Source organism: Cyprinus carpio, chromosome B15 (genome assembly GCF_018340385.1).
Source record: "Cyprinus carpio isolate SPL01 chromosome B15, ASM1834038v1, whole genome shotgun sequence".
NCBI lineage: Eukaryota > Metazoa > Chordata > Actinopteri > Cypriniformes > Cyprinidae > Cyprinus > Cyprinus carpio.
The window spans coordinates 19,956,218-19,975,524 of NC_056611.1; the positions used below are offsets into that span (position 1 = coordinate 19,956,218).

At 34.2% G+C, this 19,307-nt stretch overlaps 2 protein-coding genes across 3 annotated transcripts; both read right to left on the bottom strand.

Annotated features, from left to right (window-relative positions):
- Positions 1-1,403: 1,403 nt before the first annotated feature.
- On the bottom strand, positions 1,404-13,542 carry samsn1a (SAM domain, SH3 domain and nuclear localisation signals 1a). Its single transcript, XM_042739702.1, has 16 exons — positions 13,397-13,542; positions 11,890-12,033; positions 11,496-11,542; positions 11,303-11,340; positions 10,915-10,998; positions 9,827-9,918; positions 9,630-9,692; positions 9,069-9,171; positions 8,656-8,951; positions 5,878-5,958; positions 5,458-5,586; positions 3,837-3,942; positions 3,599-3,756; positions 3,282-3,500; positions 2,328-2,478; positions 1,404-1,809 (listed from the first exon to the last, which is right to left on the bottom strand). The coding sequence occupies exons 1-16, from the start codon at positions 13,418-13,420 to the stop codon at positions 1,706-1,708; spliced, it is 1,839 nt and encodes a 612-aa protein (XP_042595636.1). The 5' UTR covers positions 13,421-13,542; the 3' UTR covers positions 1,404-1,705.
- Positions 13,543-16,270: 2,728 nt separating this feature from the next.
- ly6d (lymphocyte antigen 6 family member D) lies at positions 16,271-17,744 on the bottom strand. Of its 2 annotated transcripts, XM_042739708.1 has the most exons (4): positions 17,583-17,744; positions 17,132-17,227; positions 16,495-16,602; positions 16,271-16,445 (listed from the first exon to the last, which is right to left on the bottom strand). In XM_042739708.1, exons 1-3 carry the CDS (start codon positions 17,665-17,667, stop codon positions 16,520-16,522), a joined length of 264 nt encoding a protein of 87 aa, XP_042595642.1. In that variant the 5' UTR covers positions 17,668-17,744; the 3' UTR covers positions 16,271-16,445; positions 16,495-16,519. The 2 variants fall into 2 exon arrangements, with proteins under 2 accessions (XP_042595642.1, XP_018940663.1); XM_019085118.2 differs by having other exon boundaries at positions 16,271-16,602.
- Between the last annotated feature and the right edge of the window lie 1,563 nt (positions 17,745-19,307).

The window sequence follows — 19,307 nt, forward strand, 5'->3', positions numbered from 1 at the left end:
TTCTTTTAATCAGTAGCATGGTCAACAATGTAATCGCAACTGCTGCTGTTAACTACATTTCCTAGAATGCACTGTAAAGCGAGTACTTCCTGTAATATTTTTTAGTTTCGAAACCGGAGACTTTAAAGAAACTCAGCATTCTAGTGCGCAAGACAGTATGCATGGTACTAAGGAACAAATAATAATAATAATAATAATACATTTGAGCAATATCAAAAGTAAGGTTGTAATTAAAAAAAAATATTATTGGCATAGCTTATGTAGTAGTATTATTGTTAATAAATAAAAATACACTGCCCGTCCAAAAAAAAAAAAAAAAAAAAAAAATTTACCACCTGGATTTAACTAAGCAAATAGTAAAGATCCTTCCACTGGATAATTACTGCATAGATGATTATGTTATGTGCCCAAAGAATGAGGTCAGCTGACTACTTGAATATACTGAATGACCAGGTTATTCCATCAATTAATTTTTTCTTCCCTGATGGCACAGGCATATTCCAAGATGACAATGCCAGGATTCATTGGGCTCAAATTGTGAAAGAGTGATTCAGTGAACATGCAACATTTTCACACATGGATTGGCCACCACAGAGTCCAGAGTCAGACCTTTACCCCAATGAGAATCTTTGGGATGTGCTGGAGAAGACTTTGCCTGCCGGTCTGACTCTCCCATCATCAATACAAGATCCTGGCGAAAAGTTAATGCAAAGAATAAATGTTGTGACATTGCAGAAGCTTATCGAAATGATGCCACGGTGAATGCATGCCATAATCAAAGCTAAAGGCAGTCCAACGAAATATTAGAGTGTGTGACTTTTTTTTTGGATGGGCAGTGTATTTTTCCACTCTTACATCATATGCATCTGATCTGAGTTTCTTGTTTTTTGACAACCCCCCCCCCCCCCTTTCACAAGCAGGGAAGTCAAATGAATAAATGTGGTCACACATATTTATTTCCTGCCACAAGACCTTAGTTGATAATAAATATGTATGAAAACTTTTTTTTTTTTTTACAACTGACAAACTATAAACTTAAGGGGGAATTGTTTCAAATAACTTTTTCATTTACAAAAAAAAAAAAAAAAAAAAACATTTTAGGTAAAATCAAGATTGTATCAATAAACATTAGTCATTACCAATATATATTAGCATGTTGATCAGAGACGGGAGTTGCGTATTAAGTTTTAATTCAGGTAAAGTATGGAAACTGGAAAGTGCTTTGAAACTAAACCTCTGTATCAGTCAGTGCACGTGACTAGTCATCTGGAAACTCATCCCACCAAACACCCACCAACACCAAATAGTTATTTTGAGAAACAGATGGAAAGTTAATAGCATAAATGTTAACTGTAGTAGCAATTTGTGTTCAAACACAGCCAAATGAGGAAGTAAAAGAAAGCTTCAGAATAAATAACATTTTTTAATAATATTATATACAATTCAGTCATCATAAACATTTGTAAAAGCTGTAAAAATTCCTCACACACAAGTTTGTTGCCATGAAAGTTCAAATAACATCTGCATTAACAGAATAGGTTACATCAACACAAAGCTGAACAAAGAATGTCTAAATAAAAAACACAAGTACATCTAAATGAAAGACGAGCACAAAAAAGAAAACATATTAACAGTATGTTAAACAGTTCTGTGTCTGTTTGTAGCTTTAACATGAAATGATATAAGGGGAGAGTCACTGGATAACTCAGCAGTCAGGACACTCTGCAGGAATAAAACAACCAGAGTCTCTGGGACAGTCATTATCTTCGTCTTCCTCCTCATTGCCCTTCATTGCTCCCTCTTCGTCTTCTGTAAGCCAAACCAAAGAAAGGTTAAATCTCTCATACAAACTCCTGCTTGTTAATTTAATCTCTGCCAAACAAATCAGGTTTGCATTTGCGCAAAAAACCAAATGAAATTAATGTTAATTAAATGACAGTATGTCTTCCTGGTTATTATCCCACACTCATATCAGCCAGAGCAGCTCAGCCATGTGCCACCTGCTCACAAAGTGAGCCCACATCCAAACGCCAATTAATCCTGACCTGCATTTACAAGAAAAGGCTGTTCCTGACTGCACAGAGCATTATAGATTAAATTAAAACAGATAAGGTTGTGACTTTCAGTAATACTGGACTTGCTGTCTGACTCTAATATTTCAAAAGGGCAGAATTTCATCAAAACACAAAAATAGATGATGCAAAGATTGTGGTATCTGTGTCCTTCCTGAGGCTTGCTGACATAATGTTTCCTGAGATGGTTACAGAGGAAACCAAAATATAGTTTTGCCTAAAGCTGTCAATCAAGCTGCTTGTATTGATACTCACTGCTTGTGACATAGAGGCAGTCTGACGCAGCAAGCAACCTGTGTCTGTGTTCTGGATCGGTCACATTCAGCTCAATCAAATGCCTCTCTTTCAGATGTTTGAGATCATCTACTGTCTGATAGCCATTGAGGAGTAATGAAGATGCATATTCCTGTGACAAAATATAATTTCAACATTAAAATGTGCAATACAGCTTTAAACTATCCAGGCAAAGACAAATTTATGGAGATATATATAATCAAAATTTTAGGGGATTTATCTTGCACTTGCGCTAAATCATATATGTCGACTAGTGTGGATGTGAACGGGCACTTTCAATTAATTCTCTAGGGAGCTGAGTGTTTATTTATTTATTAACTTTTTTTGTGGGATTGATATGTAGTTACAAGGGGTGAGAGTGTCAGAGTAATCAGAAAAGCATAAATATGCCAATGACAAAAAAAGTTGGCAGTATAATTTATACTGTTATAGCATAATTTTTTTGAATTGGCTTTTATTTTTATATTCATTTTATTTTTGTTGTACGTATGTTTTTAAGTGTTTTTGTCACTTTTATTAAACATTGATTATAAAGCTATTATTATTTATATTATTTTATTAATATATCTATCATATATTACTATAATTTACATTGTTATATTCATATTATTTTAGTACTTTACCTTAATTTTTTTTATTTCAGTGAGTTTACAAGGCAGTGTTTCTAAAAAAAATGTTTAAGTGTTTCATCTATTTTAGTAGTTTAACTTAAAATTATTTATTTCAGTTAATTTACGAGGCAATATTTCTAGAATTTTTTTTTTTTTTTAGTTTTTCATCTAATATTTAGATTTTATTTTTTTCATTTTTTTTCAGTTACAGAAAATAGTTTGTAATAGTTTTTATTTTAGTTAACAATTAAAACACTGGTGGCAGCCAATCAGTGTGACATATGTGTCCTGTCTGTGGATATACCTCTAAATGAAGTCTCTCTAATAACTCCAGCAGTGTATTCGGTCGTGGCTTCTTGCATACTTTCACAGGTCTTATATTTGGGGCCTCCTCCTCTTCTTCCTTCTCTTTCTCAGGCAGAACATCCACATAAATAAACTTGAAATTTCCCACTTTATTATTAAGCAAGCCAGTCCATATGCCCATAGGTGGTTTACTTATGATGCTGATGATGTCTCCCACCTGAAAAAGTTTACCAACACCATTAACTTACTCATTTAAAATTGTGCTGATTAATTCAACTGGAAGCAATCTTGAATTAAAAATTTTTTTTATTTCACCTTCAGTTTTAGTGAGTCTGTATCATATGGACTGGGTACAAAGTCTGTATGTACTTTAGCTCGCCCGCAGAACTGTCCCGTGTAGGGCACTTCCTCCTCCAGTTTCAGGCTGTCTCTGTTACTGGATACATCTGAATTGCTAGCCACACCACCCGAGCCAATAAATATAAAAACAAAAAGAGTATGATTATAATGTCAAATCACTTTCCACTTCAGTCGCTTGTGTGTAGATTCTTACTGGATGAGCTCTGTCCACTGTAGAGGCTTTCTAATGAGTTGCTGGTTTGGTCTGAGCTCTTCTCTGCTGGAGACCCATTCTCTGTTTCTCCCTCAGTGTCATCACCCTGCGCCAAACAAAACATCAGTCTGGATATTTGTATGAACTATTCTACAGATTAAGTGACAGGGAGAACTGGTTGGTTGGTTGGTTTCAGAGGTTGGTTTTGTGGGTCATAATTTCTGGGTCATAATGTACACTCTCAGTAAGGTACAAAAATGTCATTGCAGCAGTATCCTTTAAAACTACTAATATGCACATTTTAGGTACTAATATGTGAGGTACTAATATGTAGCTTTAGGACCTTAGGGTATGGCTTTGTATTGTCAATTTCTGAGAGTATACTTCATTTTTTTTTCTGGGTCAAAACAGAAGTTAAAAACAGATTCAAATTTAAAAGAGTCATGAACTGAAGAATCAAAATTCCCCTGATCGTTTGACATATAAGAGGTCATTGTGTCAAAAAAACATTCTGTACTTTTCAGAAACTTTCTCGTTAGTCTAAAAAGAGCTTATATTAAATCCAATCTGCCAAAACGGCAGGTTGTGGAATGTTCTACTCTGATGTAATAGTGTAGCTAAACAACACCTCCATAGAAGAAGATCAACGCCTGCTTCTACATCCCTGCCTGTTTAGCCCCGCCCACCGATTCGTGACAGAGTAGGTAAATGACAAGAGCGGAAAACGCAGGTCTACGCAGAAACCCAACGATAAACTTTATTTGGTGAGCTTTATTTTTAATTAAGTAATAGACCTCGTCAGTAAGAACTCGGACCTTTGTTCACATCATTTTCTTTTACAAACGAGGCATTATTTGATGTTGGATTTTCAGAAAGATTGAAACTAAGCTAATATTTTGCTGTGCCAAGTATATTGGATTTAACAGTAATGTCGCACCACACAAATGTGAGTAACTGTTTTTATTATGTGGTCACTATTGCTTTGTCTGTTATTACAGATATGTTATATTTCAGTATTTATGTGTTTTTAACCTAAATCACAGCAGCGTCCATCTGTGAAGGACATAGGCTGTCAAACATACAGAAGTGTTAGCCAATCATAGCAGTGGGAATTTACTTCTGAGTCTACAATCCACCACACCTATTTAAACAGAGCATTCTGATGAGAGGGGTTAAAACAGGACAGAAAATAGCCAATTACTTCTAAATTATGATGTTTGTTAATGTAAAAATCTTGATGACATTATAAGTGGACCTCAGAGATGACTACAAAATAAAAAAACAATGGCAGTTCATGACCCATTTAAAATATATAAATGTTATATATATATTGATATAGACTTTCTTTTATATCAGTTTATAGTTGCTTTAAATCTTACATTATGTGGTCACTATTGCTGCATATATATCTGAATAAATATTTTTTTGTTTTTATACATAATTTAAAAAAAAAGAAAATTTAAGGATAGTAAAACAACCAACAAAGGGAATAACACATTTTTCTTTAAATGTGCCAACCAACCCCTGTACAATCTGATGAACTGCTGATATTTGGGTAATAAAGAACTTTGTTGCTTAATCATTGTCAGTAATCAGATGAGGAACTTGAATTGTGACTCACCATGTCCTCAGAGTAGGATTTGACGTGTTTCTTGGCCATCCGTTTACGCATAGTCATCGAGATGGCTTTCATCTTTTTCCCCAAACTTCCTGGTTTCTCGCAGTTTTCTGCTGTTGATTCAATCTCGGCCTGTTTTATACACGCAAAAACAATATGTTTTGATAATTCTTTTACGTACACACACACACACACACACACACACACACACACACACACACACACACACACACATATATATATATATAAAATCCTCCATCCATTGGTCAGTTAGACAATTGTAATTAAAGTAGGCTGGTGGTTTTTCATTTAAGAGGCAGTGAAAAATATTTTATGAGGAATCATAGAATAACAAACATAGAAACATAATGGAGCATAAACTCTCAGATTAATAAATGTCTTATTCATGCAAATTTCTCTTACCTCAGGTGCTCCATGTTCCTCAAGTCTGGAAGGGGAGTGTTGATTCCTGAATGTATCAAATCTTCCAAAACTGGTGGATCGCTGTGTTAGGTAAATAAAACCAACCACATTTATAAAGGATATAACAGCAAGGCACATGCAACATGTACATGTACATTACTTTGCATAAAAAAAAGTAATTATAGTGTCCATGTCATCAAGTTATAGAGCACTTCAGTACATTTTGTCATAGTTTTACAGTTTTCAATTTGATAAAAACACTGAATGATTCATAATCTGCTCAAAACCTGTCAGCTCTTCCACAGGAAAATGCAGATAATTATCTAAATTTAAAATGTAATCTCAATCAAATAGTAAACTGTGGTATCATAAGATCCATTCTCATGAATTTGACCTTGACAATTCTGTTCGTAATTGTTCAATAAGGTCAAGCTGTTTTCTTTTTGGTATATTGTTCTTAAAAATTTCCATTTTCTTGGTCCATTTTCAAATGTCAGATCTATTGGGATATGGCATCACTGCATGATATAATACCCTTATATATCTACTCAAATAACACCTTCAGATTATTACCTGAACTCTTAAGATACATTAATAAATCCTACCTTTGGTTTAAGACTTTTTGGTTTGTCTGATACATTTGAAGCAGCCCTTTGGAGCATCGCCTTGACGTGTGCGTTCAGTTTTTCCTTAAAATGAAAGTCTAATCTGAAACTAGCGGTTTTACTTCTCAGCTCCACGAGTGTAAGAATGCAATGTCTCAGCAGAACAACCGATTACAAGAACTTCCTTAAATCACACAGGATGTGAGCCAATGCGCGTTCTGTCTATTATCAAGGCATCAGTTCTACAGGGGAAAAACACTAAACGCTTGAGTCTGCATTTTGTGGTTCACCACTTCACAGTCATTTCGAGTAACACAAATTCATAAGTTGGACTCTGTGGCACACACACACACACACACACACACAAAAAAGAATTTCCATAGAGGTGCTTTTTACTGAATTGAACCCTCCTTGCATCATATTAGTTTCATGAAGGCCCTCTGGAATCTGTGCTTCCACTATGTTTTTCATATAACTTTATGATTAATGTTCGTAATTTCACATTAAAACTATAAACATACTCAAGTGAAAGCTTATTAATCAAAATTCCTTTTGTCCTTTGCCCAAATTGCAAAATCCGGTCTCTGTATAGGGGAAGTAGCTCCACTGCACGCAAGGAAGTGGACCCATGCTTTTGAAACACTTCCTGTCTAATTTCACAACTTTTAGTATGGATTTTTTTTGCAAAACTGCACAACGATGAGTTCTATCTGACATCTGTCTTATGTACTTTGCATATGCAAAGCATGTTAGTCATGGGCTCTTTATATGTCAATAATTAAAATCCAGCTTTTATATACATTGAAAACTAAAAGTAAGCCACAAATATGTTTATTTTCCTGAACAATTTGCTTTGTGATAGTATCGAAAAGCAACATTAGCTCAACCAATGTCATGAGTTTGGGGGCGGGACTATTGTTTGAGCAGCAAATGGAAGATGGGGAGAGTGTTCTGGAAATTTGTTTGAAAATAATCAAATTTGCAATTACATTTTGTGTTGCTAGAGGCACAAAAATTAAACAATCTGTGTTTAATTTAATTAAAATTGTGGAATTTAATTTAAAAAAAGGCCTAGTTAAAAATACAGATTGCTGTATAAGGCATGTACTGACCAATAGTGTTCAAGAAAACCCTTTAGACGATGACAGCCTAATCCAGCTGTGTGCAACCTATTTCTTTAAACACTACAAACCTTTGAAAACAAACAGTTCTTCCTACATTTTCATGAGAGCTTTATTTTATTTGAGAGTGATACAGTGTAGTTGTTCACTCCTACTCAGAGCTAGAAAGATGATACATATGAGAATGTAGGAAACAGGAAAAGATTATCAATTTACATGGTCTCCATACAGTATACCTTCAGAAAACACTGGAGGTCATCACCCTGAAGTGTGTAAAAGTATCACTGTTTGGCACAACAGGACAATCTTCGGAAGTCTTATATTGTAATAATAACATGTATTCAGTACTTGATAGGAGGTTAACAGCCTGAGTTTATAACACATGAAATAAGCTTTGATAATTTGCATATTTTTCAAATATTCATGCTTTGCAAAGAATAATGTGAAATAATTGTTTCTTGAGCACCATTAGCATATTAGAATAGATGCTTTTTTTACATCACATTTAGATTATTGCAACTCCTTGTATTTGGGCCTTCCTCAGTCAACCATTTCTCGCCTCCAGATGCTTCAAAATGTAGCTGCAAGGGTGTTAACTAGAGCAAAGAAATCTGACCATGTCACCCCAATCTTAATATCGCTCTATTGGCTCCCAGTCCATTTCAGGTTTCAGTTTAAAATTATTTTGTTTGTTTTTAAAGCTCTTAATGATCAAGCCCCCTCTTATTTCAAGGATCTTTGTTTTTTTTAGTATATTGTCTTCCATGTTATTTTATTCTTATTTTTTTTCTTCTTAAAACTCTATTCAGCACGTTGGTCAGCTATGCTGTGTTTAAATGTGCTATATAAATAAAATTTACTTATTTACTAGAATGATTTTTCAAGAATCATGTGACACTGAAAACTGTAAGTAATGGCTGCTGAAAATTGAAAGCTGAAATATACTTCTTCACACATGGCATAAAACTTCTTCCAATAACGTTTAAAAATACTTTTGAATGATAGTATATATATCAAATTTTGAATGATAGTATATATCGAAAATGACTTACACTGGAGGCACAGAAATCCACACTGGTGCTAGAACGCAACACTCCTTTGGGGAAGGAGTCTCTCTTCGAGTTTCGAATGTTGATTTTATCTTCTTGACTTGGAGTTGTGGATGTAGTCCAGTCACAGATGTGGACTCGATATTCATTGCAGGGAGGCAGACAGGTGTTGTTGGCTGGTATCCAGTTTAAGGCTGTTTCAGTGGGGTTACTCCAGCGATGTCTGGCAGGTGCTGTCTCCGTGACCCTTGACCCCCCAACAGTGTCACACATCATTCCTTTGGCACCTTTGATGTGAGCTTTGGAAGACAGATAAAAAATATCAATAAATGTCATTGACATTACAAACAGCATTTGATAAAAAACAACACAAAACAAGTAACTGCTGTTGCATCAGGTATAATAGGTTTATTTACATGTCGTTTCTTGTGTTGGAGTTCCTCTTTTACTGCTTTTCCTCTCTACTTTTTTCATCCGTGTCCCTCTTAGCTGTGTCATGTGTGCAACTGCTGTCTCAGGCTGTCAACAGAGTAAAATAGTAATTAAATGACATTGTTAAATAATACCTACATACATGCATGCATATTAAATAAAATAATTAAATGAATTAAATAATTGTTATAAATAATTACATATAATTCTAACATATAGGAACATTAATATATAAAAAAAAAAATTTTTTTATTCTACACCCTTATTTTGCTGACGATATTGATAACTCTCAACAGTGAGTCCATTGACGGAGTACTACACTGGTGAACACATAACAGATTTAGCAGTCTCGACTGACTCTAATGCCATGTGGGCAAAGGGATTACATGGGCAGAACGTGCCCCTCACCCAACCATCTGTACAGACACAATCAACAACGATACCCTGAACAGGGACAACTGTTGTTCCAGCCCCTGTGTAATAAATGATGATCAGTTACATTCCAGCTGGCACAAAACACCTGGGAGGACAGGGCTTGAACTCACCATGCCATTCTGTTTGCTTCTTAGCTGATCTTGGTTTGGATTACACCCCTCATAATAGACAATCTACCAATGAAAGAATCAACATTTAAAATAGAAAAGGTGATGAAATAAATAAATATGCCATAAACATGTTCTAGGTTAAAATTTGAATTATACCAACATAACTCAGCTAGACACAAATGTCAAGTGTTTCCGACCTGGACAGGAATCTCTTGCTGTATGTTTCTTGAAATGGATTTTCTGTCTGCCATTGTCTGGCTTTCAGCCCTTCTTATAGCTCTCACCATATCTGAAATTTAAGCATGTTTAATAAAATTATTAGCAACCAAGTCACTATATAAAACGTTTGCTTTTTTTAAAAGTTTTTTTTTTATTAAGACATTACATATCTCTGTTAGACAAACAAAAAAGTTTAAACCAAAGTGGAGCTCAAAATAGTACATTCCGTAAGAGAAAACTTATGTGGTTTTGCACCTCGTTTCCTGTTTTGCTTCTTCAAGTATTTTTGACGAGAGGAAATACCACATGGCAGGTGATTTTACTCTGCTTAGTCAAGGAAATGTAGCACATCCATACAGACAGGTTCAACAGCATTATTACCTTAAAATAAATGTGCACCACCATTTGAAATTCAGATTAGAGTAAGCTTATAATCTATTCATTATCTTTTAAAAATAACAGTGATTAAAATATTTGAACATCGTCATTTTATCAAAAGCTCTAAGCTAAACTACATTTAACATTAGTTAGATTGTAACATTACAAAAAATCAGATGAATTTGTTAGAATGTATAGTTGATATTGAAATTGACATGTTCTATGTTGTGACATACTATACAACATCTAAAACATTTAGCAATTTTTTTTTAATAATTATTATGCATCTTTAATAAACCTAAAATAATAATAATAATTGAGAGATTAAATGGAATATTTTTACTTTTAAAACTATTGTATCACACCACAGGGCCACTTCTCCCTTATATATTTTTATGATTTAAGAAGTCCTTTGAAAGTCCTTCACAGTTGTAAGAAGCTGAAGTCTAGGGCTCTATTTACAATTAAGACCCTGCTGTTTCTTAATTAATCCCACACAGGACAGGCAAGTGCTTTAAGTGAGCTGATGACTGCACAACACTGTCCATTCACTGTCAGTGGGATTTGACGCGGTCAGAATCGTATAGGCCATCTGATTGGCCAATAGTAAGTGATGCTGCTTAGCTGTGTGTGTCTTGTAAATGAAATCCAGTCGGGCTTAACCTACAAATCCTCAGAGTGGTTTTACCTTCATTCTGATTCTTCCTCAGGAGGACTAAATCTTCCTGCATTTTGGCACTGGGCCAGACAGAATTAGTGCAGACGGTATTATCTGCAGGAGGGAAATCAAAACCATTAGGGGTTTGTTCATTTAAGGTTCACTAATGTTCCATGCTTTTACTTTTTCACTCTGTGGAATCTCATTTAAAGGCAAGAAAATGTAGAAAATCTGGTTTGTCCTTTCATTCATGTTCATAATGATCTGATACACACTGTACCTTTCTTTTTCATTATCTATTTACTGGTTTGCTGCCAGTCAAGTTAGTTGAGCATTAAAGCAATTGCAGATTAGTCATGTGATGCAGAAAGAAGTAGTTTAAGAAAATGTATAAAATATCTCTCAAAATATCACATACCTAAAGCTTCATTTTCAGAAACGGATTTTGGTAGTGAACTGAAAGAAGATGCAAAGAAACATTTAAAAAGAGTACATTTGGCATTCTCTGTCTGTGTGAAAGCCTCAAGGGCTCTTTCACTTTTGCTTTGACAAGAAGTTCAACATTTTTCTCTTTCTCTTCTCTGTTGACTAAAAACACCGACTGAACTCACCTTTGTTTCTTTTTTCTAGTGTTGTCTGAGTTGATTTTTGAAATTTCCTGTAAACAAATACAGTATGAGACACTTTGATCATTTTATCTAGAAACTTTAACATGCAGGGTCGTCTGTTGTTGCATGTATTTATTTGAAATTGTGAAATTATGTGAAATATGTTCTCAAGATTTCGCAAGCCTGTTATTTCAGGTTTCTCTCTCATAGGCAGGCCTAAAATAGACCTTAATATATTTCCATATGGTTACAGCACAATCTATTAGCAGCAGCTTTCATTTAATGGAAGCTCATCATGTCCACAGCAGTGTTATAGCATGCGTCCAGATGGCCGATACATTTCCCATGACAGTGCAGTATATGGATTCAACATTCCAGCAGTGATTTCTATAGTTACCATGGAGATAGAACGCCCCGCACTTCTCCATTTGGTGGCTTCATCTGAGAGAACAGCTGGGCTGCAGGACCTGCTGGGGATGGTGTACACCTGAGCCTCACAGGACTCCTGCACGGCCTCGTACAGGCTGTCCATAGAGCCCTCCTACAAAACAACATCATGTCGGTCACAACCCGTGCTGCTAATAATGTAAAGTAAAATATATGTAAGACTCACTAAATATCTGATTTATTATGAGGGTCCCCGACGGACCTTGTTACAAACATGATTATTATAGTTAACTAATACTGAAATCTTAAACGAATTATTGTTACTAGAAAAAAATTAACTAAATTAAAAAAATCTAAACAGCATTAAATGAAATATAAAAATAATAATTCTTTTAAAAACTAATAAAATGACAAAAACAACAAAATTACTAAAACTTTAAAATAGCATTTTCAGTTAGTTTATCTTAATGTATTAAAATAAATAAAATAGAAATAAAAATAAACTATATGACAAAAAACAACACAATTATTAAAACTTTAACTAAAATGAACATAAACAGAAAATCTAAAAATAAAAAACATTCAAAATATTAATACAAACTATAATAGCGTCTCAACTGAAAGATACTAAAATAACCCTGTTTATACCTTGTATAAAATTAAGTGTTGCATTTTAAGCTTGGCATTTTAAACAGGCATATAGTACAATAATAATATAAAATAATTAATAATCAACATTAAAATAATTGTTGATATACAGTGTCATATGCAAGTGCATTTAAAATGAACTTTCTAAAATGTGTTATGGGTGTGACAGTGAAGCATTTAGCTTAAATTAAGCTTCATAACTTCAGCTTTGGTTGAAACTAAGTTCATAATGTATTTTTGTCTAAAGCAAATCATCTCTTTTTAAAACAAAAATTAGTCAGAAATCAAACAATTAATATAGTACAACCACCGATCCTCTAGGGGTCACAGACCACCTGTTTAAGACCCTGATTTATTTCACAGTGTTTATATTGTAGTGCATTTGAGTGCAAATCCATTTGTGCAAAAGATGACACAAATAACCAGAAGCATTAGTTTGCTTACAGAAAATCAGACCAGCGTGAATTCAGTGAAGAGGAAGCACCATTAATCATAAACTGCACAGGACAACACAGCATCTGGCAGAGAAACTCAGTTCAATCTACACATTTCATCAATGTGTGTTGTTTTATAAAAGTAAAAAAAAAAAAAAAAAAAATCATAATTTATTTAAATTAAAATATTGTGAAGGTAAGATAAATAAAATGTATCTTTAATGCAAGGGCTACACATGTAAGCCATATTAAAAAACCAATAACTTGACTTCTTAACCAAAAGAAAGCATAATAAAAGGCTCTCGTGAGCAGCTAAAGCTTGGTTCCTGATCTTCATGCATTGTCACATGTTGCCTTCACATCCTCCAGCAGGCCAAGTTTCATACACACACTGTCAGTCTATAAACCACAGAGCCGAAAAGGTGAATCACTTACCAGAGAAAAGCAGAAGAGATTCATTCTGGAAAGTATGGTTTCTTTCCAATGCCCACAGCACAGGATGAACAATGGGACGAGTCAGAGGCAGACAGAGAGCAGAGTGCTTAGTGTTCCAGGCTGCCTACTGCTCACAGATTAATACTGAATGACATCCTTCCGCTAATCCAATAGATGTGGAGGACCATTACCACTCCAGGCAGCCCCTCAATCAACTGCTGAGCTCGTTAATGCTGATGTTGTTTACTTACCAGTGAACTGGGTTGAGAGCTTTTGTTTGCACTATGACAAAGTCACCACAACAACCCTTTGCATAATTTACTGTAAATGCCAGTCACTGGACTTTAAAAATGAGGTGCATAGGCATATAAAGGTTCTTTTTTTATTTTATTTTTTGCAATTTTTTGGATGCAGCACTTACTGTACTCCAGACAACTAAAACTAAAAAAAAATTATATTATAATATTATTTAAAAAAATATATTATTTAGCCATATTTTCTCTAAACAGTAATTTTAATTACATTAAATTTAGACTGAAAACAAACAAGCTATATAGGAACAGAACACTTGTAGTGTCTACACAAGGAGCTTATTTCATGCTAGTGACATAGAAATATACTTGAATATGGCAGTGAGAAATATTTTATTAACCAAGCACCATGTTCTGACTCCATCCACAAGGAAAGGGAAATGAAGGTGACATTAAAGCACAGCCCTTAGGAGAATTCATGATTCAAGTACCTTCAAAAAGCTTGACTGCACTGTAAAACAAATTAGATAACCTAAAATATACTTCATGTGGAACAATCTGAACTAACTTTAGCTCAGAAATTGTATTTAATATGACTGAATCATCCTCACTACATAAGGTTACACCATCGAAAGAACTGTAAAGCTAAGGTCACACAGAAATTTCCCCTTAAGTGCAATTTCACTTTCTACATTCTACTCAAGGAGTGTGGAATGACATTTTGTAATAAGAACTTTATTCACTTATACAAACCTTTTTTTTTTTTTTAGCTAAAGGAAATCTACCCTACTGAGGATGCGCTGTCTTGGCATATGACACTACCTGCTAGCACAGCTAGTGTTTCTTAGCCAAAGTGCATGTGATGTCTTGTCAACAGTCCTTAAGTCGCTTATATCTGGAATTGTCTTGAAATAGACCCAGAGGATTATGGTGCCCAACGCAGCATTTCAGACCTCAGGACAGAAGGTGAATCCGCTTCAAGAATGTCTAAGCTGGTGCAGAAAATGGGTCAGTATGAAACCAAGGTGTTCATGGTTTCTCTCTGACTGTGCACGCAGATGAATGTGAAGGTCGTCAGACATTTGATTTGCTTCAGTGATAATCTGCTTGTTTTGATTTTTGGAAGTTTGCCCAATTATGCAATATGTTCATTTCTTTTGTGTTGCAATGAAAAGGGCAGTTTGAGGTGATGGCTGGTCTGGCACTAGCACAACTAATGCACTCAAATAATTAATGTGCCCTTGTGAATTTAATGAAAAGTTCTGCATGTTTACAAATGCATATTCTGAAGTAATTCAAGTAGCAGATTCAATTGTAAAGTCAACAAGAAATCAAAATGAAGCCTATTTAATTTCTTAATGCACGACCCTGGTTTTATTATGCATAAACCATTGTGCAATCCATTAGTGTTGCTATTTCAAATTAATATATGCAATTGTTACAATTGCAATCTTTATTATATGCATAAAATGTATCTTCTTCTTAAATGACTTTCCTTTATGCTGACAACATTTATTACAAAATAGGTATTTAGGTATCATTTTAACAATTTTTGGTGGGTAACACCCACTTTTCACTGTCCAATCAGCTTGCAATAGATACAATTAAGCCTCACCCAAGATTTTTTCCTCATTTAGTGTCAAATTACACTCAAATTGCAGAACTAAAATGGGTTGCAAACTGTAATTCACTTTGACCGTGGCCAATCTAAAATGACAAGGCATTTTTCTACAACATCAGCTCAAAGTTTAATCCATCACTGTTATGTGTCCTGTTCCCCATCTTTTCTTCCTCTTTCTTGACAAATCTGGGAAATCTCACTCTCCCTTAATCAGCGAAAGAGCTCAGATTCTCAGAAACGACAGCTCATTCACTCGCTCATTTCTTAGAACTTGTAAATTGACAAAAATGCCATGTCAATTCAACACACCGAGGCCTCCAGCTCTTAATCTTTTGCTGTCCATTAAAGAACATGACAAGATAAATTACTGTGCTGGTCGCTGTGTGAAAGAAGGTGCACAGGTTCCAGCTGCTTATTTTTAAAGGAAGAAAATCCTCAATCTCTTTAATAACAAACCCTGCAGTCACGGAAACAGAAATAAAGACGGGAGGATTAATTCACATCTGACCCATATTTCCTTGTTTGAATTAACATGATTAGAAGCAGCCCAGATTTTTTGTGTAAAAATATTTTTTAAATAATGTGTATATGCATGTAATATGCATGTAAAAAAAAAAAATTATAATCACAGTATTATTATGCATAATAAAATGAGAACAACAGTTATCTGTGCAAAAGTAAAAGTTACTTTTGTCGTAATACACGGACTGAACAATAAACCTGTTGACTAAAACTTGTGATTCGTTGATAAAGTGTACAGAGCATCTCATCATCTGTAATGGAGTTAAGCTTGTTTGGAAACATGCAAGTAATTATGTAATTATATAACATTCGATATGCATTTTTTGCATTTTGTAAGAGGGATTAATGCCTGGACTGCATGTTTAGCTTCCAGTCTTCTCATCTGTTAAAAGCAGCAGTTAATCCAGACGCATATGGCATCATAACATCTCTCTTGAATGACCTACATTCCTCTGATACTGAACACACACATACACAGCATTTTACTGAGCAAAGTTTATTTAATTCATAAATCAAATCATATAGAGAAGGGACAGAAACCAAGGTTATTAGACATTCCTTTAAGCAGGGCTATGTAAAGCAAACCATGTTGATTCAGATGGGAAAAAGTCATTAGAAAATTGAAACACCTAGAGTAACCCAGAGATATATATATATTTTTTTTTTTTTTGTGCACGCTATTACAATGAACATTAGTGACTGATTCGATGACTCGATGATGTTGAGAAATCAGTCACACAGATCAGAAGTGCAGCAGTAGATGTTCACTCCAGGAACACAGAACTCCTCACATGTCCGGCTGAACACAGTGGCTACGGTTTAGAGCATAACGAGAAAATAGCTCAATATCATATCTAAACTTCTACAATACAGACCTTTAATAAAGAAATGACATTCTCCTTTTTTTAAAACCAACCCAGGGGTAATAAATATGAATCTGTTACTAAGGTTATTTTTGTTAACAAAAACTAAAATTAAAACTACAATTTCATTACTTGAAATAAAATAAACATAAACTAAAATATAGAAAATATTTTTTAAAAGCATATTTTATTTAAGTTAGTTACCAAGGCAATATTTCTCAGTTTTGTTAAATTTAAGTTAAAGGGCTAAAAAAGACAACTAAATAAACAAAAACTATATAGACATAAAAAAAAATGATAATAAAAACTAATAATATGACAAAAAATAGCAAAAAAAAAAAGTACAAAATAGAATCAAATTCAAAATATTAACAAAAGTTAGTATCTCATGATACAAAAATGAATCATGATACAAAAATTGGATGTTAATGACTATTGAAAATTGAGTCAATAAATTATTTTAATATTAATTGCTTACCTGTTGAAACCGTTTTGCAGAAGTTGCTTGAGTCTGGGCATTGAGTTGGGGTCTTGCAGTCCCCATCCACACAGGTGTAGCATGTCAGCGAGTGCACTATTACATATCAGACAGATAGATAGCAATGGTGAAAGTACATCTGCACTTCATCAGAGCATTTTGAAAAACTTTTAACTACATTCCAAAGCATAATATTTGACAATTTACTCCACTACATTTCATAAAAACAAAAATCTTTCCTCTGAGACATGATAGCAATGTCTGGTTAATGAACAAATCTTTCGTTTGAATCTATTCTTTTCATTTAATTAGTTGATCCAATTCACAAATTGCATTGAAATGATTTATTTGTGAATTTGTATGATTCAGAAAGGTCTAACCCATTTTGACCAGGAAGATAAAGGATGGATGAATGGATAGATAGATGGAAAGAGAAAAGCTTTTGTCTTACCTGAGGCACTGCAGAGAAGCACCACAATAAGAGCACACACTAGCGTCTTCATGATTGAAGCTGGTCTGGTCATACGGAGGAACATGTTTCTTTATATACCTTGGTTACACCTTTTACTGAAAATACATTCTTCCTAAAGCATATCAGTAATGCTGCATGACAGGTTTCATGTAACTAGATGCAGTATAGATGTCAGCTTAGTTCTTGGACAAGGAAGTAAAATGATTTTTCGGTAATTCTCTTCATAGCTTAATGTCTGTCCTTAGCTTGTGAATTGTTTTAGCCAAGATGCAAGATCTGAGAACTTCTATGAAGTCTGTAACTCCACTGTCTTTTCCTAATCTTTCACTTATTTTTTCTTAATCTTTTCAGTTATTTACCCACAATTTCTCTGATTTCTCTAACTCTGATAAGTTGGCTATTTTAACATTGAGATCATTATCTATTTTCCAGCACTAGCAGATACTACCACAATGCATTATATCCTTAGGAAGGACATGTTTTCCTAAATATCACAATGATTGTACTATTATTTTATAATATATATATAATATATAACATAAACCACACTATCCTATGAGATGGGGATCTAAAGTGCAGAGCTCTTAAATTCAAATTCCTCCTGCATTACTAAGCCTGCCAGGTACCATAGAAAACATCCAATTAATCTGCACACCAACAATCCTCTGGTGTTCCACTGGGATCTGTACTTGGACCACTTCTCATTCTATACTAAATCACTCAGTTATTTCATAACCTCTCATGGCCTCTTACCTCTTATTAAAAATGCAAATCTCATCTCAAAGTCAAAATTACAGGCCAGCTGGCAAAATGATCTCTAATAGCATGCACCTCAGGGCCGTGAAGCCAAGCGAATTCAATGCTTATTAGAGCTGGGGCACGGGCAGGCCTTATGGGTAATCGGTCTAAAGATTAGCCGTTTATTGTTCTTAGGCTCTGGCATTTCCATAGAAGTTTGAGACTAGTTATTGCTTTGAGAAGAGATATTAGGGGACTGTCAATGTTCAGCTCTCAAGGCTAAGGTTAAGTTGCCAAAAGATGATGGATATTTTCCTCTTGAGAATCTAATATATCAGACAAGTAAAGTTTATTACAGCTTTACATAACATTGCCACTAAGATGTCAACAGCTTTGTTAAAAGAAGTACAAATGGTTAATTATCATTCTGATATCACTGCAGATGAGGCATCTGAGAAAAAAATTTCAGTAAATGCTGTAACATGTAGATGGCAACACAAAAGACACAGACAGCAGAGGGCAACAAAGATCAGAAATGATTAGATGGGCAAGCATTCAGCAAATATCCTTCATAAAGAAAAAGAAAGATAATAAAAATACTGGAACATATATGATTAGTATTTAATACACTAATGATATACTAATATTAATATTTTATTAAAATGTATGTTATTTACATATTAGTTACATGTATCAATGCATATAAGCAGTAACAATTTTTTTTTAATAAATCAAGAATGTTGTTTGAAACTATTTCAGTTTAATATACTGTACAAACTTAGCGTATTATTTGAAAATATTTAAAAATACTTAAGATAATTAGCACTAGTTCACAAAAAGAACATTAGCATTCCTCAGCCTAAACATCCATCTATCGGTCTCTCTCTTTAGTCATCCATCCATTTATTCATAAATCACTCAACCATAGCCTACATCTATCGATCCATTAATTCATTTTTTTAATAA